The sequence below is a fragment of the Salmo salar genome, chromosome ssa03 (genome assembly GCF_905237065.1).
Source record: "Salmo salar chromosome ssa03, Ssal_v3.1, whole genome shotgun sequence".
Lineage (NCBI taxonomy): Eukaryota > Metazoa > Chordata > Actinopteri > Salmoniformes > Salmonidae > Salmo > Salmo salar.
The window spans coordinates 4,115,256-4,142,214 of record NC_059444.1 but is presented as its reverse complement, the minus strand read 5'-3'; the positions used below and the strand labels follow the sequence as shown (position 1 = coordinate 4,142,214).

Genomic DNA, 26,959 nt, shown 5'->3' with positions numbered 1-26,959 from the left:
ACCACAGACCACCACCACAGACCACTACTGTTTCTCAGTGTGAAAGAAACCCCCAAATGAGGTAGTTATAATGACAGTGTGATATCAGAACCCCAGACCACCAAATTAATCCCATAAACATGTCAAAATGAGTTGGACCATCGCTGGCTTCAGAGCCAGTCACCCAACTCACCTTTAGATTCTGCCACAAACTCATGTTATCTCCCCCAAACTAATGCCTAGGCTTTAGCTCAGTGGGTTAACACAGTCTAGAGCAGTAGCAGGGCTCAACCCCCAGTCAGCTCATCTGTAGATGGTGCTGAAACTCATGTTAGCTCCCCCAAACTAATGCCTAGGCTTTAGCTCAGTGGGCTAACGTAACACATGGTTCAAAGCCCCTTGGTCTGTCTCACCTGTAGATGGCGCTGTCCTGTTTTTGGGCCACAGCCTTCAGGTCAGTGAGCAGGAGGAAGCGGTCGTGGAAGTAGTGAAGGTGGAGGATACACACCAGGAGGAAGGAGGTGGGGATGAAGATACGTGTGAAGAGCATCGATACAGAGAACCGTTCTAGCCCCAGGTCCTTCAGTCTGGAGAGAGAGGAGGAGAGAGAGGAGGAGAGGGGGGGAGAGAGAGGAGGAGAGGGGGGAGAGAGGAGGAGGAGAGAGAGAGGAGGAGAGGGGGGAGAGAGGGGGGAGAGAGGAGGAGAAGGGGGAGAGGGGAGGAGATGGGGGAGAGGGGAGGAGAGGGGGGAGAGAGGAGGAGAGGGGGGAGAGGAAGAGGAGAGGGGGGAGAGAGGAGAGGGGGGAGAGAGAGAGAGAGAGACAGACCAAATCATACATCACATCTCAACCCGAGGTCCTTCAGTCTGGAGAGAGAGGAGGGGAGAGAGGAGGAGAGAGAGGAGAGGGGGGAGAGACAGACCACATCACATCTCTCACTAATGCAGGACTAAATGTACAGAGAAATGTAGGTGTCTGAGCATTGAAAATATTCTCTTTAGCTATTTTGTGAACTTTAGGGTTAGGGGTCAGGGTCAGGGTTCAGGGTTCAGGGTTAGGACTCACTTCTTTTTACTCAGGCCAGTCATGTTAGACCAGAAGGGTAGGGAGGGTCAGGGGTTAGGGGTCAGGGGTCAGGACTCACTTCTCTTTACTCAGGCCAGTCATGTTAGACCAGAAGGGTAGGGAGGGTCAGGGGTTAGGGGTCAGGGGTCAGGACTCACTTCTCTTTACTCAGGCCAGTCATGTTAGACCAGAAGGGTAGGGAGGGTCAGGGGTTAGGGGTCAGGGGTCAGGACTCACTTCTCTTTACTCAGGCCAGTCATGTTAGACCAGAAGGGAAGGGAGGTCTCAAACTGGAAGGTGTAGACCAGGACGAGGACCAGCATAGTGTAGACCACCACAGACATCCAGAAGTATTTCAGGATTCTCCTCCAATACTCATAGTGCACCTGGAGACAATACAGACAGACAGACAGACAGACAGACAGACAGACAGACAGACAGACAGACAGACAGACAGACAGACAGACAGACAGACAGATTGGTTTAAATGTTTTTCAGTGTTGTTTTCCCAGATCATTGAGGGATTAACACGTGTAACATCCTGTGTGTACTCTATATAACACGTGTAACATCCTGTGTGTACTCTATATAACACGTGTAACATCCTGTGTGTACTCTATATAACACGTGTAACATCCTGTGTGTACTGTATATAACACGTGTAACATCCTGTGTGTACTGTATATAACACGTGTAACATCCTGTGTGTACTGTATAAAACACGTGTAACATCCTGTGTGTTCTGTATATAACACGTGTAACATCCTGTGTGTTCTGTATATAACACGTGTAACATCCTGTGTGTACTGTATATAACACGTGTAACATCCTGTGTGTTCTGTATATAAACACGTGTAACATCCTGTGTGTACGTAATGGAATAGCCTTCATTTCTCAGAACAAGAATAGACTGACGAATTTCAGAAGAAAGTTCTTTGTTTCTGTCCATTTTGAGCCTGTAATCGAACCCACAAATGCTGATGCTCCAGATACTCAACTAGTCTAAAGAAGGACAGTTTTATTGCTTCAACAGTTTTCAGCTGTGCTAACATCATTGCAAAAGGGTTTGTGTGTGTGTGTGTGTGTGTGTGTGTGTGTGTGTGTGTGTGTGTGTGTGTGTGTGTGTGTGTGTGTGTGTGTGTGTGTGTGTGTGTGTGTGTGTGTGTGTATCTGTGTGTGTATCTGTGTGTGTGTGTGTGTGTGTGTGTGTGTGTGTGTGTGTGTGTGTGTGTGTGTGTGTGTGTGTGTGTGTGTGTGTGTGTGTGTGTGTGTGTGTGTGTGTGTGTGTGTGTGTGTACCTGATAGAGCGCCACACAGAAGAGGAGGAGCATCATGTAGATGATCTTGTACATGACCATGCGTCCCTCGAAGCTGACGAAGAAGAACATTCCTCCACAGATATAAATCCAGTATTTCACCAGCATCTCCATCACCATGTTACCCAGAACCTGCATGATGTCCTGCTCCCATCCTTCCTCATCCTCCTCTTCCTCTATAAACAAGGTAACAGACAGGAGATACTGAGTAAGTGGTCCTACATGATGAATTGTACGTAAATGATAGCAGTGTGGATAACAGGATGTAAATGATAGCAGTGTGGATAATGATAGCAGTGTGGATAATGATAGCAGCGTGGATAATGATAGCAGTGTGGATAATGATAGCAGCGTGGATAATGATAGCAGCGTGGATAATGATAGCAGCGTGGATAATGATAGCAGTGTGGATAATGATAGCAGCGTGGATAATGATAGCAGTGTGGATAATGATAGCAGCGTGGATAATGATAGCAGCGTGGATAAGATTATAGCGTGAAATGATAGCAGTGTGGATAATGATAGCAGCGTGGATAATGATAGCAGCGTGGATAATGATAGCAGCGTGGATAATGATAGCAGCGTGGATAATGATAGCAGCGTGGATAATGATAGCAGCGTGGATAATGATAGCAGCGTGGATAATGATAGCAGCGTGGATAATGATAGCAGCGTGGATAATGATAGCAGTGTGGATAATGATAGCAGCGTGGATAATGATAGCAGCGTGGACAACATTATATAAATGATAGCAGTGTGGATAATGATAGCAGTGTGGATAATGATAGCAGCGTGGATAACAGGATGTAAATGATAGCAGTGTGGATAATGATAGCAGCGTGGATAATGATAGCAGCGTGGATAATGATAGCAGCGTGGACAACAGGATGTAAATGATAGCAGTGTGGATAATGATAGCAGTGTGGACAAGAGGATATTCTATGTAAATCATTGCAGTAGTGTATAGTGTATATAGTGTCTCTATAGTGTACATTGGTGGCCAAAAGCTTTGAGAATGACACAAATATTAATTTCCACAAAGTTTGCTGCTTCAGTGTCTTTAGATATTTTTGTCAGATGTTACTATGGAATACTGAAGTATAATTACAAGCATTTCATAAGTGTCAAAGGCTTTTATTGACAATTACATGAAGTTGATGCAAAGAGTCAATATTTACAGTGTTGACCCTTCTTTTTCAAGACCTCTGCAATCCGCCCTGGCATGCTGTCAATTAACTTCTGGGCCACATCCTGTCTGATGGCAGCCCATTCTTGCATAATCAATGCTTGGAGTATGTCAGAATTTGTGGGTTTTTGTTTGTCCATCCGCCTCTTGAGGATTGACCACAAGTTCTCAATGGGATTAAGATCTGGGGAGTTTCCTGGCCATGGACCCAAAATATCGATGTTTTGTTCCCCGAGCCACTTAGTTATCACTTTTGCCTTATGGCAAGGTGCTCCATCATGCTGCATTGTTCGTCCCCAAACTGTTCCTGGATGGTTGGGAGAAGTTGCTCTCAGAGGATGTGTTGGTACCATTCTTTATTCATGGCTGTGTTCTTAGGCAAAATTGTGAGTGAGCCCACTCCCTTGGCTGAGAAGCAACCCCACACATGAATGGTCTCAGGATGCTTTACTGTTGGCATGACACAGGACTGATGGTAGCGCTCACCTTGTCTTCTCCGGACAAGCTTTTTTCCGGCTGCCCCAAACAATCAGAAAGGGGATTCATCAGAGAGAATGACTTTACCCCAGTCCTCAGCAGTCCAATCCCTGTACCATTTGCAGAATATCAGTCTGTCCCTGATGTTTTTCCTGGAGAGAAGTGGCTTCTTTGCTGCCCTTCTTGACACCAGGCCATCCTCCAAAAGTCTTCGCCTCACTGTGCGTGCAGATGCACTCACACCTGCCTGCTGCCATTCCTGAGCAAGCTCTGTACTGGTGGTGCCCCGATCCTGAATCAACTTTAGGAGACGGTCCTGGCGCTTGCTGGACTTTCTTGGGCGCCCTGAAGCCTTCTTCACAACAATTGAACCGCTCTCCTTGAAGTTCTTGATGATCCGATAAATGGTTGATTTAGGTGCAATCTTATATCCTTGCCTGTGAAGCCATTTTTGTGCAAAGCAATGATGATGGCACGTGTTTCCTTGCAGGTAACCATGGTTGACAGAGGAAGAACAATGATTCCAAGCACCACCCTCCTTTTGAAGCTTCCAGTCTGTTATTCAAACTCAATCAGCATGACAGAGTGATCTCCAGCCTTGTCCTCGTCAACACTCACACCTGTATTAACGAGAGAATCACTGACATGATGTCATCTGGTCCTTTTGTGGCAGGGCTGAAATGCAGTGGAAATGTTTTTGGGGGATTCAGTTCATTTGTATGGCAAAGAGGGACTTTGCAATTCATCTGATCACTCTTCATAACATTCTGGAGTATATGCAAATCGCCATCATACAAACTGAGGCATCAGACTTTGTGAAAATTAATGTTCGTATCATTCTCAAAACTTTTGGCCACGACTGTAGATAACAGGATATTGTATGTAAATGATTGCAGAGTGGATAATAGGATATTGTATGTAAATGATTGCAGCGTAGATAACAGGATATTGTATGTAAATGATTGCAGAGTGGATAACAGGATATTGTATGTAAATGATTGCAGAGTGGATAATAGGATATTGTATGTAAATGATTGCAGCGTAGATAACAGGATATTGTATGTAAATGATTGCAGAGTGGATAATAGGATATTGTATGTAAATGATTGCAGAGTGGATAATAGGATATTGTATGTAAATGATTGCAGCGTAGATAACAGGATATTGTATGTAAATGATTGCAGCGTAGATAACAGGATATTGTAGCATTTGCTGTAATGTCATTCCTGTGATAACGCTGCCTGAGACCTGAAGACTTGTGTTAGCTCCCTGAGCTAATGCCTAGGCTTCAGCTCAGCGGGCTAACACAATTTTGTGGCATGCAGGAAACCCAGGTTTGAACCCAGTCGGCCACACATGATAAAACATTGTGTATTATTGACGGGCTGTGATATTAGTTCTGACCCTTTAGGTCAGCTGGCTAACACAGTCTTTGGGTTCGAACCCAGTCGGCCACACATGATAAAAACAGTATGTTGTTGAGCAGCTGTGACATTAGTTCTGACCTTTCTTCTTCTTCTTGGGTTGGTTATCCACACGTACGTCAGTGAGTACAGCAGCCTCCTCTCTCTGCTCCTCCTGTCTCTCTGTCAGAGTCTGTATCAGCAACAGCCAAAAGCTCAACAGGCATAGGATCTAAAGACAGACAACATACATCATTACTGACACAGGAAGTACACACAACAGACATCTTTAACAGACACAGGAAGTACAGACAACATACATCATTACTGACACAGGAAGTACACACAACAGACATCTTTAACAGACACAGGAAGTACAGACAACAGACATCATTACTGACACAGGAAGTACAGACAACAGACATCTTTAACAGACACAGGAAGTACAGACAACAGAAATCATTACAGACACAGGAAGTACAGACAAGAGACATCATTACAGACACAGGAAGTACGGACAGCAGACATCATTAAAGACACAGGAAGTACACACAACAGAGATCATTACAGACACAGGAAGTACACACAACAGAGATCATTACTGACACAGGAAGTACAGACAACAGATAACATTACAGACAAAGGAAGTACAGACAACAGACATCATTACAGACACAGGAAGTACAGACAACAGCACTGAGATAAAATGGAATCAAGAGAGACTGCCACATAAATGTTATTTTAGAAAGAGACCTGATTGATCCAAGATGGCAGCAGTTTCACATCCTCAGCAGTTAGACATACCAGTTTACTCAGTACAGTTCTCTCTCTACCAGTTTACTCAGTACAGTTCTCTCTCTACCAGTTTACTCAGTACAGTTCTCTCTCTACCAGTTTACTCAGTACAGTTCTCTCTCTACCAGTTTACTCAGTACAGTTCTCTCTCTACCAGTTTACTCAGTACAGTTCTCTCTCTACCAGTTTACTCAGTACAGTTCTCTCTCTACCAGTTTACTCAGTACAGTTCTGTCTCTACCAGTTCTCTCTCTACCAGTTTACCTTGGAACCCAGTTGCCTGAAAGGCACGTCCATCTTGAGGAAGAGTCCAGGTACGGGCTCCAGCAGCTCAAAGCTCCAAATGTACTGCAGCACAATGAGCAGGTTCCCATAGAGCACCATGAAGGGAGAGGTTAGCATGGTGTAACGACGACGGTCCCTCACCATCCACAACATACACGACCACATCAGGAACACAAACGTCAGCCAGCTAACATACGTGATGCTCCACGCCTGGGGAGGGAGAGACAGAAAGAGGGAGAGGGGAGGGGAGTAACAGAGAGAGAGAGAGAGAGGGAGAGAAAGAGGGAGAGGGTCAAAGAGACATGGAGACATAGAGAGAGGGTCAAAGAGACATGGAGACATAGAGAGAGGGAGAGGGTCAAAGAGACATGGAGACATAGAGAGAGGGAGAGGGTCAAAGAGACATGGAGACATAGAGAGAGAGGGTCAAAGAGACATGGAGACATAGAGAGAGGGAGAGAGAGGGTCAAAGAGACATGGAGACATAGAGAGAGGGTCAAAGAGACATGGAGACATAGAGAGAGGGAGAGAGAGGGTCAAAGAGACATGGAGACATAGAGAGAGGGAGAGAGAGGGTCAAAGAGACATGGAGACATAGAGAGAGGGTCAAAGAGACATGGAGACATAGAGAGAGGGAGAGAGAGGGTCAAAGAGACATGGAGACATAGAGAGAGGGAGAGGGTCAAAGAGACATGGAGACATAGAGAGAGGGAGAGAGAGGGTCAAAGAGACATGGAGACATAGAGAGAGGGAGAGAGAGGGTCAAAGAGACATGGAGACATAGAGAGAGGGAGAGAGAGGGTCAAAGAGACATGGAGACATAGAGAGAGGGTCAAGGAGACATGGAGACAGAGAGAGAGGGTCAAAGAGACATGGAGACATAGAGAGAGGGTCAAAGAGACATGGAGACATAGAGAGAGAGGGAGAGAGAGGGTCAAAGAGACATGGAGACATAGAGAGAGAGGGAGAGAGAGGGTCAAAGAGACATGGAGACACATATAGAAATAACCCAGCTAGCACATAACATTCTGAGAACCATATGTTTCTTATAACATTAGGAAACCTGTAGGAAACAGTATGCTGAGGTACTGACATTTCCACAGAAGAACATTGTTTCTCAAGGTTCTCTGAACAGTTTGAGACAATTCCCAATGTCAAACCAGTTGGAGAATGTTCTTACCAAAACTGAAATAAAATGTAACCATGTCTTGAACTTTTAGGAAACGTTCTGTTAAAGTAATTCAATACCAAGAAAATAACTTTTTCTTTTTTGTCAAGTTCCTTAAAATGTGCTTAGAATGTTCCACATCCTGCATCATTCCCAGAAAGTTGTGGTAAAGTTGTATACAAAATAACCATAGGTTGTTCTATTTTATATTTGAGATTCTTCAAATAGCCACCCTTTGCCTTGATGACATCTTTGCACACTCTTGGCATTCTCTCAACCAGCTTCACCTGGAATCTGTTTCCAACAGTCTTGAAGGAGTTCCCACATATGCGGAGCACTTGTTGGCTGTTTTTCCATCACTCTGCGGTCCAACTCATCCCAAACCATCTCAATTGGGTTGAGGAAGGGTGATTGTGGAGGCCAGGTCATCTGATGAAGCACTCCATCACTCTCATTGGTCAAATATCCCTTACACACCCTGGAGGTGTGTTGGGTCATTGTCCTGTTGAAAAACAAATGATAGTCCCACCAAGCCCAAACCAGATGGGATGGCGTATCGCTGCAGAATGCTGTGGTAGCCATGCTGGTTAAGTGTGCCTTGAATTCTAAATAAATTCCACCGGTCTAATGTCCATTACTCGTGTTTCTTGGCCCAAGCAAGTCTCTTATTTTATTGGTGTCCTTTAGTAGTGGTTTCTTTGCAGCAATTCGACCATGAAGGCCTGATTCACACAGTCTCCTCTGAACTGTTGATGTGTCTGTTACTTGAACTCAGTGAAGCATTTATTTTGGCCGCAATTTCTGAGGCTGGTAACTCTAATGAACCTATCCTCTGCAGCAGAGGTAACTCTGTGTCTTCCTTTCCTGTGGCGGTCCTCATGAGAGCCAGTTTCATCATAAATCTTGATGGTTTTTGGGACTGCACTTGAAGAAACTTTCAAAGTTCTTGACATTTTCCTCATTGACTGACCTTCATGTCTTAAAGTAATATGGACTGTTGTTTCTCTTTGCTTATTTGAGCTGTTCTTACCACAATATGGACTTGGTCTTTTACCAAATAGGGCTATCTTCTGTATACCCCCCCTACCATGTCACAACACAACTGATTGGCTCAAACGCATTAAGAAGGAAAGAAATTCCACAAATGAACTTTTAACAAGGCACACCAGTTCATTGAAATGCATTCCAGGTGACTACCTAATGAAGCTGGTTGAGAGAATGCCAAGAGTGTGCAAAGCTGTCATCAAGGCAAAGGGTGGCTACTTTGAAGAATCTCAAATATAATGTATATTTGAATTTGTTTAACACTTTGTTGGTTACTACATGATTCCATATGTGTTATTTCATAGTTTTGATGTCTTCACTATTATTCTACAATGTAGAAAATAGTCAAAATAAAGATAAAACCTGGATTGAGTAGGTGTCCAAACTTTTGACTGGTACTGTATTCCGTACATTTTTTAAACTGGAAGCGGGGGACCTTCAGATGAGCTTTGTGAGGCCTGTGGGAGTCCTACAGCAAAACATGACGTGTTTGTGAGAGTCTCATCTTTCCATAATAGTTTCTAGCCCAAACGGTTTGGATGCTACAGACATTTGAGAGAAGACCGATTTTTTGGGGGATGTCTCCTGGTCTGACAAACACCGCTTTAGCTCTGCCACCTTCCACCACAGATGCGGAAGGCCGACATAGGAGGATGAGGTGGATTGAGACACAGCCCATGCAAACAAACAGATATCTATCTCTAGCTTAAACAGACAGATTTTGATGGGGATTTTGTATCATGCTAATTAGATTTAAAGGATTAAAGTAATGTTCTCGAATTGTTTCAAGAACGTTAAGAAACAACGTTCTTCTTTGTGATTTTCAATACTTCAGCATAACGTTTCCTTCATGTTTTTTCTCATGGTTCTATTTAAAAGTCATGTTCTCAAATTGTTCAGAGAACGTTAAAAAAAAAAGTTATATAAAAATATATTTTTTTAAAACACAACAAAACTTTGGTAACGTTCAGAGAACGTTCTAAGAATGTTATCTAAAAATGGATACATTCCATTCTCAGCATCAACAAAACTATCTTCCATCTTGTTATGTGTGTTCAGGTCTGTTGGCCAAACTAATTATCCACACCTGATCTTAATAAGTTATTGTTTCCTTTGAAATGCGGTCTCTTTGAATAGGCTAAAATGGGGGGCGTGGCTTTACTTGGCTCATCGCACTCTAGCCACTCCTTGTGGCGAACCCTGAAACTGCAGGCTGACCAGGGTCGTCAGTTGAACAGTGTTCTCTTCCGACACATTGGTGCAGCCGGCTTCCGGGTTTAGCGAGGTGGGTGTTAAGAAGCGCGGTTTGGCGGGTCATGTTTTTGGAGGACGTATGACTCGACCTTCGCCTCTCCCGAGCCCGTTGGGGAGTTGAAGGGATGAGACAAGAACGTAATTGGATATCACGATATTGGGGAGAAAATAATAATAATAATCATATAGAAAGATTAAGCTAAAAACATAAACAAGATAGTTAAGAACGCTATAACAGTATAGAAGAACATGAAATGGATTCTAGAGAACCAATATCATCCCCTAAATCCTAAACCCCTATTGGACCCTTGAATAGTTTTTCAGAATTCACTGATAAATTGGTCAACATGGAAAACTAAAAGGCATAGAAATCATAAATAAATTACTGGTAATAGGAAATAAAAACATTTCCATGACAGAATTCAAAAAAGCCATTTTGGACTGACCAATGTAGACATTTTCAAATATATTCAACTTCGGCCGGGCGCCTGCAAGCTGACTTCGGTCGCCAGTTGTATGGTGTTTCCTCCGATACATTGGTGCGGCTGGCTTCCGGGTTAAGCGGGCAGTGTGTCAAGAAGTAGTGCGGCTTGGCAGGGTCGTGTTTCAGAGGACGCATGGCTCTCGACCTTCGACCTCTCCCGAGTCCGTACGGGAGTTGCAGCGATGAGACCAGACTGTAACTACCAATTGGATATCACGAAATTGGGGTGACATTTTTTTGTAAAAGTACAAAAATATATATTTTACAAAAAGAAAATGAAACTAAATAAATAATTATTTACAATAAATTTAGATGACAAAATGTTCACGTGAAAGCTTTTGGACATCGGAGAAATATTGAGGGAATCCTATTTTAGTCATAAAAAGATAGTCATATCATAGTTAAAATGTAGAAAATCCGCAGAGAGCCTTCCCAACTGACAATCTCTTAGAAGAAAAGATAAACTATAAAATATAAATTGGATCCAAGACTTAAAAAATAACTGATATTGGCACAAGATGAAGTGTTGGAATATAACGAATGAAAATACTACACAGTTAATGAAAATCTATACTTAATCCAGTATAAATTAATATATATAATTTATTATACAAGAGACGAAATTCTACAGCACAATGGCAGATTAATGCCTCAAGTGTACTAACAGTGAGTCAATAATTGATGCCTTCTGGGAGTGCTATAAATTCCAATAGTTATGGGCAGAGTTAGAAAGATGGCTGTCAGAAGTTTTACGATGGTAAGTTTACTTTTAATGTGTCCATCTGCATATTTCAAGACTTGGCATATGAGGGTGCGGTGAGATACCCGATGGATTGGACGATATTATATCCGTCTCTTATATTGCAGACGCTTAAATACTGGAAGTCAAATGATAGCTCAACGTTGTTATTAAGAGAATGGAAAAATAAAATGTTTTATTATTTAAATGTTGAAAGAAATCTGGCTACAGACAGAAACATAGAGTCTTACAAGCATTAGAAACAACATTATGGTGTGGATATTGGGGGAACATGTGGGTCTGAGTAAGCGGGATTTCATTCATGTTAGTTGAAATGTACACTGCATGGCCAAAAGTATGTGGACATCTCCTCGTCGAACATCTCATTCCAACATCACGGGCATTAATGTGGAGTTGGTTCCCCCTCCTTTGTTGCTATAACAGCCTCCACTCTTCTGGGAAGGCTTTCCACTAGATGTAGGAACATTGCTGCTATAACAGCCTCCACTCTTCTGGGAAGGCTTTCCACTAGATGTTGGAACATTGCTGCTATAACAGCCTCCACTCTTCTGGGAAGGCTTTCCACTAGATGTAGGAACATTGCTGCTATAACAGCCTCCACTCTTCTGGGAAGGCTTTCCACTAGATGTTGGAACATTGCTGCTATAACAGCCTCCACTCTTCTGGGAAGGCTTTCCACTAGATGTTGGAACATTGCTGCTATAACAGCCTCCACTCTTCTGGGAAGGCTTTCCACTAGATGTAGGAACATTGCTGCTATAACAGCCTCCACTCTTCTGGGAAGGCTTTCCACTAGATGTTGGAACATTGCTGCTGGGACTTGCTTCCATTCAGCCACAAGAGCATTAGTGAGGTCGAGGCACTGATGTTGGGCGATTAGGCCTGACTCGCAGTCGGCGTTCCAATTCATCCCAAAGGTGTTCGATGGGGTTGAGGTCAGGGCTCTGTACAGGCAGGTCAAGTTCTTCCACACCGATCTCGACAAACCATTTCTGTATGGACCTTGCTTTTTGCATGGGGCATTGTCATGCTGAAACAGGAAAGGGCCTTCCCCAAACTGTTGCCACAAAGTTGGAAGCACAGAATCGTCTAGAACGTCATTGTATGCTGTAGCGTTAAGATTTCCCTTCACTGTAACTAAGAGGCCTAGACCGAACTATGAAAAACAGCCCCAGAACATTATTCTTCCTCCACCAAACTTTACAGTTGGCAGTATGCATTGGGGCAGGTGGCATTATCCTGGCATCTGCCAAACTCAGAATCGTCCATCAAACTGCCAGATGGTGAAGCGTGATTTATCACTCCAGAGAACGTGTTTCCACTGCTGCGCATGTTGATCTTAGGCTTGTGTGCGGCTGCTTGGCCATGGAAACCCATTTCATAAAGCTCCCGACGAACACTTCTTGGGACGACGATGCGTCCAGAGGCAGTGTGTGTTGCAACCGAGGACAGACGATTTTTACAAGCTACTTGCTTCAGCACTCGGCAGTCCTGTTCTGTGAGCTTGTGTGGCCTACCACTTCGTGGTTGAGCCGTTGTTGCTCCTAGACGTTTCCACTTCACAATAACAGCACTTACAGTTGACTGGAGCAGCTCTAGCAGGGCAGAAGTTTGACAAACTGACTTGTTGGAAAGGTGGCATGCTATGAACGTGCCACGTTGAAAGTCACTGAGCTCTTCAGTACGGGCCATTCTACAGCCAATGTTTGTCTATGGAGATTACATGGCTGTGTGCTGAATTGTATACACCTGTCAGCATTGGGCGTGACTGAAATAGCGAATCCAAAAATTTGAAGTGATGTCCACATACTTTTGGCCATGTAGTTGTTTTTGTCTATGTATGTTTTGTCTATGTATGTTTTGTCTATGTATGTTTTTGTTTATGTATGTTTTTGTCTATGTATGTTTTGTCTATGTATGTTTTTGTCTATGTATGTTTTTGTCTATGTATGTTTTTGTCTATGTATGTTTTTGTCTATGTATGTTTTTGTCTATGTATGTTTTTGTCTATGTATGTTTTTGTCTATGTATGTTTTTGTCTATGTATGTTTTTGTCTATGTATGTTTTTGTTCAATTGTAAAGAAAAAGTAAAGGGCCACCAGAGTGGCACAGCGGTCTAAGGTACTGCACTACAGACCCGGGTTCGATCCCAGGCTGTATCACTGCCGGCCCTGACCGGGAGACCCATGAGGGGGCGCACAATTGGCCCAGCGTCATCCGGGTTAGGGGAGGGTTTGGCAAGCTGACTTCGGTCGCCAGTTGTACGGTGTTTCCTCCGACACATTGGTGCGGCTGGCTTCCGGGTTAATGCTAGCAGTGTGTCAAGAAGCAGTGCGGCTTGGCAGGGTCGTGTTTTGGAGGACGCATCGCTCTCGACCTTCGCCTCTCCCGAGTCCGTACAGGAGTGGGACAAGACTGTAACTACCAATTGGATATTGGGGATAAAAAGGGGTAAAAGTACAATAAAATAGATACAGTATATTGACATAAAAGACAATTTAAAAAGGTAAAAAATACTAAAATAAAATATCACAGAAAAAAACTCTTATTGAAAGATTCAGTGAAAGTTAAGGAAATTATTAAAAAACTAAAATGTCCATTGTCTGAGTTTTAATAAGACCTCCCAGGAAACTTTCATGGAACCAGAGTAAACCAGTGTTCTCAGATCCTCCCTGCAAACTAAAAATAAACGTTCCCAGAACTGGCGAAATGTTCACTTCTGTTCTCAGAATGTTTAAAAAGACTTTCAATTTATACCGGTCGGGAAACGTATAGCTTTGTTCCCACAACCAATTGTGAAACCAAAAACGTACATTCCCACAACTTTCAAGGAACCAAATGTGCTAGCTGGGAAGGCCTCAAAACCTCAATCTACAGTGACTCAAAACAAAAGCATAGCTAGGCCTCCCTACAATCACAATCAAGTAAACACTTCTGGTCCTTTATTAGATGACAGGTGCTTTCTTTAGATGTGATGTGAGCATACACACGCACACACGCACGCACGCACGCACGCTCACACACACACACACGCACACACACACACACACAGGTGCTTTCTTTAGATGTGATGTGAGCATACACACGCACACACGCACACACGCACACACACACAGGTGCTTTCTTTCGCCTTGACTTGACCACAGTCACCAGAGGGACCAGAGGGACCACAGTCACCAGATGGACCACAGTCACCAGAGGGACCAGTCACTGTGTTTACTCACCATCATGGCTATGAGAGCACAGATATAGCTCTGCTTCATAATGAACCTGAACACTGTTACAACAGCATTCACTCTGCCCTCATCCTCCTCCTCCTCCTCCTCTTCCTCCTGTTCCTTCCCCTCCTCCGCTCCCTCCATCCCAGCAGTCTCTCCTCGCAGGGTTGGACTGAAGGCATACAGTCCTCCATCCTTCTCTGTTGAGATAAAGACACAGATACTTCATATAGTACAACACCTACAGTATATACAGGGTGATATAGTACTGTATATACAGGAGATATAGGGTGATATAATACAGTATATACATGGTGATATAGTACAGTATATACAGGGTGATATAGTACAGTATATACAGGGTGATATAGTACAGTATATACAGGATGATATAGTACTGTATATACAGGAGATATAGGGTGATATAATACAGTATATACATGGTGACATAGTACAGTATATACAGGGTGATATAGTACAGTATATACAGGGTGATATAGTACTGTATATACAGGATATATAGAGTGATATAGTACAGTATATACAGGCGATATAGGGTGATATAATACACTATATACGGGGTGATATAGTACAGTATATACAGGAGATATAGAGTGATATAGTACAGTATATACATGGTGATATAGTACAGTGTATACAGGAGATATAGGGTGATATAGTACAGTATATGCAGGGTGATATAGTACAGTATATACAGGAGATATAGGGTGATATAGTACAGGAGATATAGAGTGATATAGTACAGTATATACAGGGTGATATACTACATTAAATGCAGGGTGATATAGTGCAGAATACACAGGAGATACAGGGTGATATAGTACAGTATATACAGGATGATACAGTACAATATATACAGGAGCTATAGGGTGATATAGTACACTATATACAGGAGATATAGGGTGATATAGTACAGTATATAGAGTGTGATATAGTACATTAAATGCAGGGTGATATAGTACAGAATATACAGGAGATACAGGGTGATATGGTACAGTATATACAGGAGATATAGTGTGATATAGTACAGTATATACAGGAGATATAGAGTGATATAGTACAGTATATACAGGGTGATATACTACATTAAATGCAGGGTGATATAGTGCAGAATATAGAGTATATACAGGGTAATATAGTACAGTATATACAGGGTGATATAATACAGTATATACAGGGTGATACAGTACAATATATACAGGAGCTATAGGGTGACATAGTACATTATATACAGGAGATATAGGGTGATATAGTACAGTATATAGAGTGTGATATAGTACATTAAATGCAGGGTGATATAGTACAGAATATACAGGAGATACAGGGTGATATGGTACAGTATATACAGGAGATATAGTGTGATATAGTACATTAAATGCAGGTGATATAGGGTGATATAGTACAGTATATACAGGGTGATATAGTACATTAAATGCAGGGTGATATAGTACAGAATATACAGTATATACAGGGTGATGTAGTACAGTATACACAGGATATATAGTGATATAGTACAGTATATGCAGGGTTGTATAGTACAGTATATACAGGGTGATATAGTACAGTATATATAGGGTGATATAGTACAGTATATACAGTATATATAGGGTGATATAGTACAGTATATACAGGGTGATATAGTACAGTATATACCGGGTGATATAGTACAGTATATATAGGGTGATATAGTATAGTATATACAGTATATATAGGGTGATATAGTACAGTATATACAGGGTGATATAGTATAGTATATACAGTATATATAGGGTGATATAGTACAGTATATACAGGGTGATATCGTACAGTATACATAGGGTGATATAGTATAGTATATAGAGTATATATAGGGTGATATAGTACAGTATATACAGGGTGATATAGTATAGTATATACAGTATATATAGGGTGATATAGTACAGTATATACAGGGTGATATCGTACAGTATACATAGGGTGATATAGTATAGTATATAGAGTATATATAGGGTGATATAGTACAGTATATACAGGGTGATATAGTATAGTATATACAGTATATATAGGGTGATATAGTTCAGTATATATAGGGTGATATAGTACAGTATATACAGGGTGATATAGTATAGTATATACAGTATATATAGGGTGATATAGTAGAGTATATATAGGGTGATATAGTATAGTATATACAGTATATATATAGGGTGATATAGTACAGTATATACAGGGTGATATAGTGCAGTATATACATGGTGATATAGTACAGTATATACAGGGTGATATAGTACAGTATATACAGGGTGATATAGTACAGTATATACATGGTGATATAGTACAGTATATACAGGTTGATATAGTACAGTATATACTGGGTGATATTGTACAGTATATACAGGGTGATATAGTACAGGATATATAGCAGATAAGGTGGCATCCCAAACGGCAGTCTATTCCCTATATAATGCACTACTTTTGACCAGGGCCCAGTTTAACAAAATAATGCCGAAATAACATTTAAAAAAATAATTGAACATAAATCGTGCTTCCGATTATAATTTCAGTCGTCCCATATACTCTGCCTGTATATTCAAAATGTTACAGTGAGTTTACTCACAGCACGTGTCTTACGAGAATAGACTTTTGTCCAGTGTTTGTACAGTAAAAACTCACCTGTAATGTTATTGATTTGGTCCATTTCATACTGTGGGGTGGAGTACAGGTCCTGGCGGACCGGTCCATTTTCCACTGAGTCTAGGGTGGAGATGTAGTCAAAAGATGTCTCGTTGGACTTTGCGACCAACCCCTGTGGAACAACACAGCAACAATATGGACTATGGTTAGAGCCCAGAGGTTTTCCTTGTCATGTGAACATTCATATGCATCATAGACTGCAGTCCTCTGTAGTTCAGTTAGTAGAACGTGGTTCTCTGTAGTTCAGTTGGTAGAACATGGTCCTCTGTAGTTCAGTTGGTAGAACATGGTCCTCTGTAGTTCAGTTAGTAGAACATGGTCCTCTGTACTTCAGTTAGTAGAACATGGACCTCTGTAGTTAGTAGAACATGGTCCTCTGTAGTTCAGTGGGTAGAACATGGTCCTCTGTAGTTCAGTTAGTAGAACATGGTTCTCTGTAGTTCAGTTAGTAGAACATGGACCTCTGTAGTTCAGTGGGTAGAACATGGACCTCTGTAGTTAGTAGAACATGGTCCTCTGTAGTTCAGTGGGTAGAACATGGTCCTCTGTAGACCAGTTAGTAGAACATGGTCCTCTGTAGACCAGTTAGTAGAACATGGTCCTCTGTAGACCAGTTAGTAGAACATGGACCTCTGTAGACCAGTTAGTAGAACATGGTCCTCTGTACAAACATTGGCAGTAGAATGGCCTTACTGAAGAGCTCAGTGACTTTCAATGTGGCACCGTTATAGGATGCCACCTTTCCAACAAGTCAGTTAGTCAAAATGTCTGCCCTGCTAGAACTTCCCCGGTCAACTGTAAGTGCTGTTATTGTGAAGTGGAAACAGCTCAGCCATGAAGTGGTAGGCTACACAAGCTCACAGAACGAATGCTGAAGTGCTGAAGCATGTCAAAATTGTCTGTCCTCGGTTGCAACACTCACTACTGAGTTCCAAACTCAGTGCAATAGAAAATGCATCATCTGTGGATCTGTTGGGGCAGTATGCAAATTGGAGTGGGTCTAGGGTTTCTGGGATCATGGTGTTGATGTGAGAGCCATGACCAGCCTTTCAAAGCCCATCATGGCTACAGACGTGAGTGCTACGGGTCGGTAGTCATTTAGGCAGGTTACGGTGGTCTGCTTGAAACATGTAGTTATTACAGACTCGGACAGGGAGAGGTTGAAAATGTCAGTGAAGACGCTTGACAGTTGGTCAGCGCATGTTCTGAGTACACGTCCTGGTAATCCGTCTGGCCCTGCGGCCTTGTGAATGTCGACCTGTTTAAAGGTCTTACTCACTTCGGCTACGCAGAGCGTGATCACACAGTCTTCCGGAACAGCTGGTGCTCTCATGCATGCTTTAGTGGTATTTGCCTCGAAGCGAGCATAGAAGTAGTTTAGCTCGTCTGATAGGCTCGTGTCACTGGGCAGCTCTCAGCTGTGCTTCCCTTTGTAGTCCGTAATGGTTCGCAAGCCCAGCCACATCCGACGAGCGTCGGAGCTGGTGTAGTACGGTTCAATCTTAGGTCTGTATTGACGCTTTGCCTGTTTGATGGTTCGTTGGAGGACATAGAGGGATTTCTTATCAGCTTCCGGGTTAGAGTCCCGCTCCTTGAAAGCGGCAGGGTGTTACCTACCTCTATAGGTTCCTGGAGCCAGAGGAGTATGAGAGATACCAGGGTGTTACCTACCTCTATAGGTTCCTGGAGCCAGAGGAGTATGAGAGATACCAGGGTGTTACCTACCTCTATAGGTTCCTGGAGCCAGAGGAGTATGAGAGATACCAGGGTGTTACCTACCTCTATAGGTTCCTGGAGCCAGAGGAGTATGAGAGATACCAGGGTGTTACCTACCTCTTCCTGGAGCCAGAGGAGTATGAGAGATACCAGGGTGTTACCTACCTCTATAGGTTCCTGGAGCCAGAGGAGTATGAGAGATACCAGGGTGTTACCTACCTCTATAGGTTCCTGGAGCCAGAGGAGTATGAGAGATACCAGGGTGTTACCTACCTCTATAGGTTCCTGGAGCCAGAGGAGTATGAGAGATACCAGGGTGTTACCTACCTCTTCCTGGAGCCAGAGGAGTATGAGAGATACCAGGGTGTTACCTACCTCTATAGGTTCCTGGAGCCAGAGGAGTATGAGAGATACCAGGGTGTTACCTACCTCTTCCTGGAACCAGAGGAGTATGAGAGATACCAGGGTGTTACCTACCTCTATAGGTTCCTGGAGCCAGAGGCGTATGAGAGATACCAGGGTGTTACCTACCTCTATAGGTTCCTGGAGCCAGAGGAGTATGAGAGATACCAGGGTATTACCTACCTCTTCCTGGAACCAGAGGAGTATGAGAGATACCAGGGTGTTACCTACCTCTTCCTGGAGCCAGAGGCGTATGAGAGTGGCCAAGGTGTAGTACAGCAGCAGCAGCATAACGGGGTTAACAAAGTGGTGCCAGGCCAACTCAGGGTTAACTATCATCCTCCATGTAGAGGAGCAGTCAGTCTGGATGATGGAGGAGATGCCGAACAGACTGGAGTGAGAGGGAGTGGGGGAGGGGGAGAGAGACAGAGAGAGATATTATTGAACCTGCAGCACCTCGATATATAAAAGGTTACATACATTTGAGGTATAGTTGAGGCAATTTTAAATGCGCATTTTGTTTGTAAAGACTAAAAGTTACAGAAAATGTAAAGCACTGTGGCTGTTTCTTGTTGGCCTAGTCTTTTAAATTTGTCAATCTACCTGCCGGTACATTCAAGCAGAAGTAACTAACAAGCAGAACATTCGATTATTTACAATTAGTAACCTTTGGTTGTCCAAAACACAATATTGATTTCAGTCTTACAGTCAAAGTCAGATAGCTGCTGTCTGCACCTCCGTCCTATGTGGAAATAGGTCATATTATCAGCTTTTGTCTTTTTCACTTGCCCAGTTCTGTTATGTCAGTGCAGATGGACAAGGAGAGGAAACAAGGATAGGACACAAGGAGAGGAGACAAGGAGAGTAGAGGAAGCTACTCAAGAGAATTGAGATGAAGCCCATGTGCACTAAAGGTTTCCGCCTGTTACCGGGTTTCCGCCGGTTACCGGGTTTCCGCCGGTTACCGCCCAGCCCCTCCATATTACTCCTGTTCACTCTCTTCCTGCAACTGGTAATAACTGGTCACATGACCCTCACAAATTTTTTACAGATGCACAATTGAAAGTATTCTGTCGGGCTGTATCACCGCCTGGTACGGCAACTCCACCGCCTGGTACGGCAACTCCACCGCCTGGTACGGCAACTCCACCGCCCCGCAACCGCAAGGCTCTCCAGAGGGTGGTGCCTGGTGTCCTGGAGGGAAGACAGGCACACTGCCTGCCCTCCAGGACACCTACAGCACCCGGTGTCACAGGAAGGCCAAAAATATCATCAAGGACAACAACCACCCGAGCCACTGCCTGTTCACCCCGCTATCATCCAGAAGGCGAGGTCGGTACAGGTGCATCAAAGCTGGGACCGAGAGACTGATAAACAGCTTCTATCTCAAGGCCATCAGACTGTTAAACAGTCATCACTAGCCAGCCCCCACCCAGTACCCTGCCCAGAACCTTAGTCACTGTCGCTAGCCGGCCCCGACCCAGTACCCTGCCCAGAACCTTAGTCACTGTCACTAGCCGGCCCCGACCCAGTACCCTGCCCAGAACCTTAGTCACTGTCACTAGCCGGCCCCGACCCAGTACCCTGCCCAGAACCTTAGTCACTGTCACTAGCCGGCTACCACCCAGTACCCTGCCCAGAACCTTAGTCACTGTCACTAGCCGGCTACCAACCAGTACCCTGACCAGAACCTTAGTCACTGTCACTAGCCGGCTACCAACCAGTACCCTGACCAGAACCTTAGTCACTGTCACTAGCCGGCTACCAACCGGATGCTCAACCCAGCACCTTAAAAGCTGCTGCCCAGTGCATTTGGAAAGTATTCAGACCCCTTCACTTTTTGCACATTATGTTACGTTACAGCCTTATTCTAAAATGGATTAAATACATGTTTTCCCCTCATCAATCTACACACAATACCCCATAACAACAAAGCAAAAACAAGTTAATAATTTTATTTGCACATTTAAAAAAACAACAACAACTGAAATATCATATTTACATAAGTATTCAGACCCTTTACTCAGTACTTTGTTGAAGCACCTTTGACAGCGATTACAGCCTCAAGTCATCTTGGGTATGACGCTATAAGCTTGGCACACCTGTATTTGGGGAGTTTCTCCCATTCCTCTCTGCAGATCCTCTCAAGCTCTGTCAGGTTGGATGGGGAGTGTCGCTGCACAGATATTTTCAGGTCTCTCCAGAGATGTTCGATCAGGTTCAAGTCCAGGCTCTGGCTGGGCCACTCAAGGACATTCAGAGACTTGTCCCAAAGCCACTCCTGCGTTGTCTTGGCTATGTGCTTAGGGTCGTTGTCCTGTTGGAAGGTGAAACTTCAGGAGTGGCTTTGGGACAAGTCTCTGAATGTCCTTGAGTGGCCCAGCCAGAGCCCGGACTTGAACCTAATCGAACATCTCTTCGCTGGCCATGGCAGAACACTGACATTCCTGTCTTGCAGGAAATCACGCACAGAACAAGCAGTATGGCTGGTGGCATTGTCATGCTGGAGGGTCATGTCAGGATGAGCCTGCAGGAAGGGTACCACATGAGGTAGAAGGATGTCTTCCCTGTAACGCACAGCGTTGAGATTGCCTGCAATGACAACAAGCTCAGTCCAATGATGCTGTGACACACCGCCCCAGACCATGACGGACCCTCCACCTCCAAATCAATCCCGCTCCAGAGTACAGGCCTCGGTGTAACGCTCATTCCTTCGACGATAAACGCGAATCCGACCATCACCCCTGGTGAGACAAAACCGCGACTCGTTTTTGCCAGTCCTGTCTGGTCCAGCGACGGTGGGTTTGGGCACATAGGCGACGTTTTTGCCGGTGATGTCTGGTGAGGACCTGCCTTACAACAGGCCTACGAGCCCTCAGTCCAGCCTCTCTCAGCCTATTGCGGACAGTCTGAGCACTGATGGAGGGATTGTGCGTTCCTGGTGTAACTCGGGCAGTTGTTGTTGCCATCCTGTACCTGTCCTGCAGGTGTGATGTTCGGATGTACCGATCCTGTGCAGGTGTTGTTACACGTGGTCTGCCACTGCGAGGACGATCAGCTGTCCGTCCTGTCTCCCTGTAGCGCTGTCTTAGGCGTCTCACAGTACGGATATTGCAATTTATTGCCCTGGCGCATCTGCAGTCCTCATGCCTCCTTGCAGCATGCCTAAGGCACGTTCACGCAGATGAGCAGGGACCCTGGGCATCTTTCTTTTGGTGTTTTTCAGAGTCAGTAGAAAGGCTTCTGTAGTGTCCTAAGTTTTTATAACTGCGACCTTAATTGCCTACCTTCTGTAAGCTGTTAGTGTCTTAACGACTGTTCCACAGGTACATGTTCATTAATTGTTTATGGTTCATTGAACAAGCATTGGAAACAGCATTTAAACCCTTTACAATGAAGATCTGTAAAGTTATTTGGATATTTACGAATTATCTTTGAAAGACACGATTCTGAAAAAGGGACGTTTCTTTTTTTTGCTGAGTTTATACAGTATATACTCCGGAATCCGACATTGTTCATCCTAATATTTATATATTTCTTAATTGAATTATTTTACTTTTAGACTTGTGTGTATTGTAGTGAATTGTTAGATACTACTGCACTGATGGAGCTAGGAACACAAGCATTTATTTCGCTACACCCGCAATAACATCTGATAAATATGTGCATGCGCCCAATAACATTAGATTTGATTTGATTCCATTAGCCACATTTCCTTCCTCTATCTCCTCCCTCTTCCCCCTGAAGTGCGCACTCGTTCACTCCCCCTCTAAACGCATGGGATTGGTCGTTCACTCCCCCTCTAAACGCATGTGATTGGTCGTTCACTCCCCCTCGTCGATCTAAACGCATGGGATTGGTCGTTCACTCCCCCTCGACGATCTAAACGCATGGGATTGGTCGTTCACTCCCCCTCGACGATCTAAACGCATGGGATTGGTCATTCACTCCCCCTCGTCGATCTAAACGCATGGGATTGGTCATTCACTCCCCCTCGACGATCTAAACGCATGGGATTGGTCATTCACTCCCCCTCGACGATCTAAATGCATGGGTTGAAGTTGCCCCGAGACACCGATCTTAGATCAGTTTTGTATTTTCTCCACTTATGTTTAAGGCTAAAATTGGAGAAGGGGAAGCTGATCGTAGATCTGTAGATAGGGTAAACTTCACTCCAGATTGGTCTGTTGTGAGCTTATGGGGCAGGAAGCGATGTGGAAGCTAAGTCTGTCACCACCCTCCCTCATCACCGCCACAAAGCCAGCCAGGCAGGCAGCCACACAGTCAGCCAGGCGGCAAGGCCAGGCAGCCAGGCAGCCAGCCAGGCAGCACCACCACACAGCCAGGCAGGCAGCCACACAGTCAGCCAGGCGGCAAGGCCAGGCAGCCAGCCAGCCAGGCAGCACCACCACACAGCCAGGCAGGCAGCCACACAGTCAGCCAGGCGGCAAGGCCAGGCAGCCAGCCAGCCAGGCAGCACCACCACACAGCCAGGCAGGCAGCCACACAGTCAGCCAGGCAGGCAGCCACACAGTCAGCCAGGCGGCAAGGCCAGGCCTCTGTCGGCACACACATTTAGGACTTCCACAGGACACAGGGGCCTATTGTCACATAGGGACATCACAACACAGCACCAGACCTGGGTTCAAGCAGTATTCTAAATATTTTCCAACACTTCCTGAGATTGATAGCACTTTCCTGGTGCAATGGAACCAAGAGAATTCTAAACAACGCCCATTTCCTGGTGCAATGGAACCAAGAGAATTCTAAACAACGCCCATTTCGCACTCCAGGCAGGCCAGAGAAAACACTAAAAGTATTTGAAAGATTTCGAATAGTATTTGAACCCAGGTTTGAATACAACACAGGCAAGGTAAGCTGTGACACAATGAGCTGGATTGGGTGCAGGGTAAGAAACTATACTGTGGAAGACGACATATGGTCCATCCCAAATGGCACCCTATTCCCTATCTAGTTCACTACTTTTGACCAGGGCCCAGGCACCCTATTCCCTACATAGTGCACTTAGGACCCTGGTCAAAACTAGTGCACTATATAGAGAATAGGGTGCCATTTGGGATACACACATAGATATATTGGTGTTAGGTTATCAACTCATTGAGGCCAAGGTTTTTTAATACAGCAGATGATATCAGAGAGACTGATGGAAAATTAACATAACAATTAACATAACAAAATGATCATCTGTTTAAATTAACACGGCAGTGGGTCTATTTGTTTTATCCGTTAACTAATTATTCGATGTCTGGTTAGAATAATTTTACGACACGATATACAAAACGACATTAAACATGTTTCTTATCTCTTTCCAAGAGTCACATGAACTATGAATGTTAAAGACTATCATTCCTAAAACTATCATTCCTAAAAACTATCATTCCTAAAAACTATCATTCCTAAAGCTATCATTCCTAAAGCTATCATTCCTAAAGCTATCATTCCTAAAGCTATCATTCCTAAAGCTATCATTCCTAAAGCTATCATTCCTAAAGCTATCATTCCTAAAGCTATCATTCCTAAAGCTATCATTCCTAAAGCTATCATTCCTAAAGCTATCATTCCTAAAGCTATCATTCCTAAAGCTATCATTCCTAAAGCTATCATTCCTAAAGCTATCATTCTTACAGCTATAACTTTCCTCCTCTTATCTGTGATACAGTTATCACGACTGATATCAAAGGTGATCTTCTCAAGATGAAAGCAACTTTTTACATAAGATAGCAGCATGTTGACACAACACCATAACCAAGGCTTATCCTCTCCCCTGACAAGTGAATGGAAGGAAAATTAAGGTTAACCTCGGCAACGCTAGCTATAGATAGTGTTGCTAACCATCCAAGGTGGTACTTTTATTTATTTTAATTTCACCTTTATTTAACCAGGTAGGCCAGTTGAGAACAAGTTCTCATTTACAACTGCGACCTGGCCAAGATAAAGCAAAGCAGTGCGACACAAACAACAACACAGAGTTACACATGGAATAAACAAAAAAACAGTCAATAATACAATAGTGAAAAAAAGTATATGTACAGTGTGTGCCAATGAGGTAAGATAAGGGAGGTAAGGCAATAAATAGGCCATAGTGGTGAAATAATTACAATTTAGCAATTAAACACCGGAATGGTAGATGTGCAGAAGATGAATGTGCAAGTAGAGATACTGGGGTGCAAAGGAGCAAAAAAATAAATAACAGATTGGGGATGAGGTAGTTGGATGGGATATTTACAGATGGGCTATGTACAGGTGCAGTGATCTGTGAGCTGCTCTGACAGCTGGTGCTTAAAGTTAGTGAGGGAGATATGAGTCTCCAGCTTCAGTGATTTTTGCAATTCGTTCCAGTCATTGGCAGCAGAGAACTGGAAGGAAAGGCGGCCAAAGGAGGAATTGGCTTCGGGGATGACCAGTGAAATATACCTGCTGGAGCGTGTGCTACGGGTGGGTGTTGCTATGGTGACCAGTGAGCTGAGATAAGGCGGGGCTTTACCTAGCAAAGACTTATCGATGACCTGGAGCCAGTGGGTTTGGCGACAAATATGAAGCGAGGGCCAGCCAACGAGAGCATACAGGTCGCAGTGGTGGGTAGTATATGGGGCTTTGGTGACAAAACGGATGGCACTGTGATAGACTGCATCCAATTTGCTGAGTAGAGTGTTGGAGGCTATTTTGTAAATGACATCGCCAAAGTCGAGGATCGGCAGGATAGTCAGTTTTACGAGGGTATGATTGGCAGCATGAGTGAAGGATGCTTTGTTGGGAAATAGGAAGCCGATTCTAGATTTAATTTTGGATTGGAGATGCTCAATGTGAGTCTGGAAGGAGAGTTTACAGTCTAACCAGACTAACCAGGTATTTGTAGTTGTCCACATATTCTAAGTCAGAACCGTCCAGAGTAGTGATGCTGGACGGGCAAGCAGGTGCGGGCAGCGACCGGTTGAAGAGCATGCATTTAGTTTAACTTGTATTTAGGAGCAGTTGGAGGCCACGGAAGGAGAGTTGTATGGCATTGAAGCTCGTCTGGAGGGTTGTTAACACAGTGTCCAAAGAAGGGCCAGAAGTATACAGAATGGTGTCGTCTGCGTAGAGGTGGATCAGAGAATCACCAGCAGCGAGAGCAACATCATTGATGTATACAGAGAAAAGAGTCGGCCCGAGAATTGAACCCTGTGGCACCCCCATAGAGACTGCCAGAGGTCCGGACAACAGGCCCTCCGATTTGACTCACTGAACTCTGTCTGAGAAGTAGTTGGTGAACCAGGCGAGGCAGTCATTTGAGAAACCAAGGCTGTTGAGTCTGCCAATAAGAATGTGGTGATTGACAGAGTCAAAAGCCTTGGCCAGGTCGATGAATACAGCTGCACAGTATTGTCTCTTATCAATGGCGGTTATGATATGGTTTAGGACATTGAGCGTGGCTGAGGTGCACCCATGACCAGCTAGGAAACCAGATTGCATAGCGGAGAAGGTACGGTGGGACTTGAAATGGTCGGTGATCTGTTTGTTAACTTGGCTTTCGAAGACCTTAGAAAGGCAAGGTAGGATAGATATAGGCCTGTAGCAGTTTGGGTCTAGAATGTCTCCCCCTTTGAAGAGGGGGATGATCACGGCAGCTTTCCAATCTTTGGGGATCTCAGACGATACGAAAGAGAGGTCGAACAGGCTAGTAATATGGGTTGCAACAATTTCGGCTGATAA

General features: G+C 44.0%; 1 protein-coding gene across 1 annotated transcript in view; it reads right to left on the bottom strand.

The window, feature by feature from the left end:
- LOC106596600 (piezo-type mechanosensitive ion channel component 2) overlaps positions 1-26,959 on the bottom strand; it is a 172,195-nt gene that overhangs the window by 114,241 nt on the left and 30,995 nt on the right. Inside the window, exons 7-14 of the mRNA XM_045714337.1 lie at positions 19,478-19,637; positions 17,108-17,240; positions 14,441-14,634; positions 6,485-6,715; positions 5,528-5,657; positions 2,342-2,535; positions 1,281-1,429; positions 393-566 (exon numbers count right to left, since the gene is read on the bottom strand). Of these exons, the coding sequence (XP_045570293.1) occupies positions 393-566; positions 1,281-1,429; positions 2,342-2,535; positions 5,528-5,657; positions 6,485-6,715; positions 14,441-14,634; positions 17,108-17,240; positions 19,478-19,637 (1,365 nt within the window). The remainder of the gene's footprint in view (positions 1-392; positions 567-1,280; positions 1,430-2,341; positions 2,536-5,527; positions 5,658-6,484; positions 6,716-14,440; positions 14,635-17,107; positions 17,241-19,477; positions 19,638-26,959) is intronic.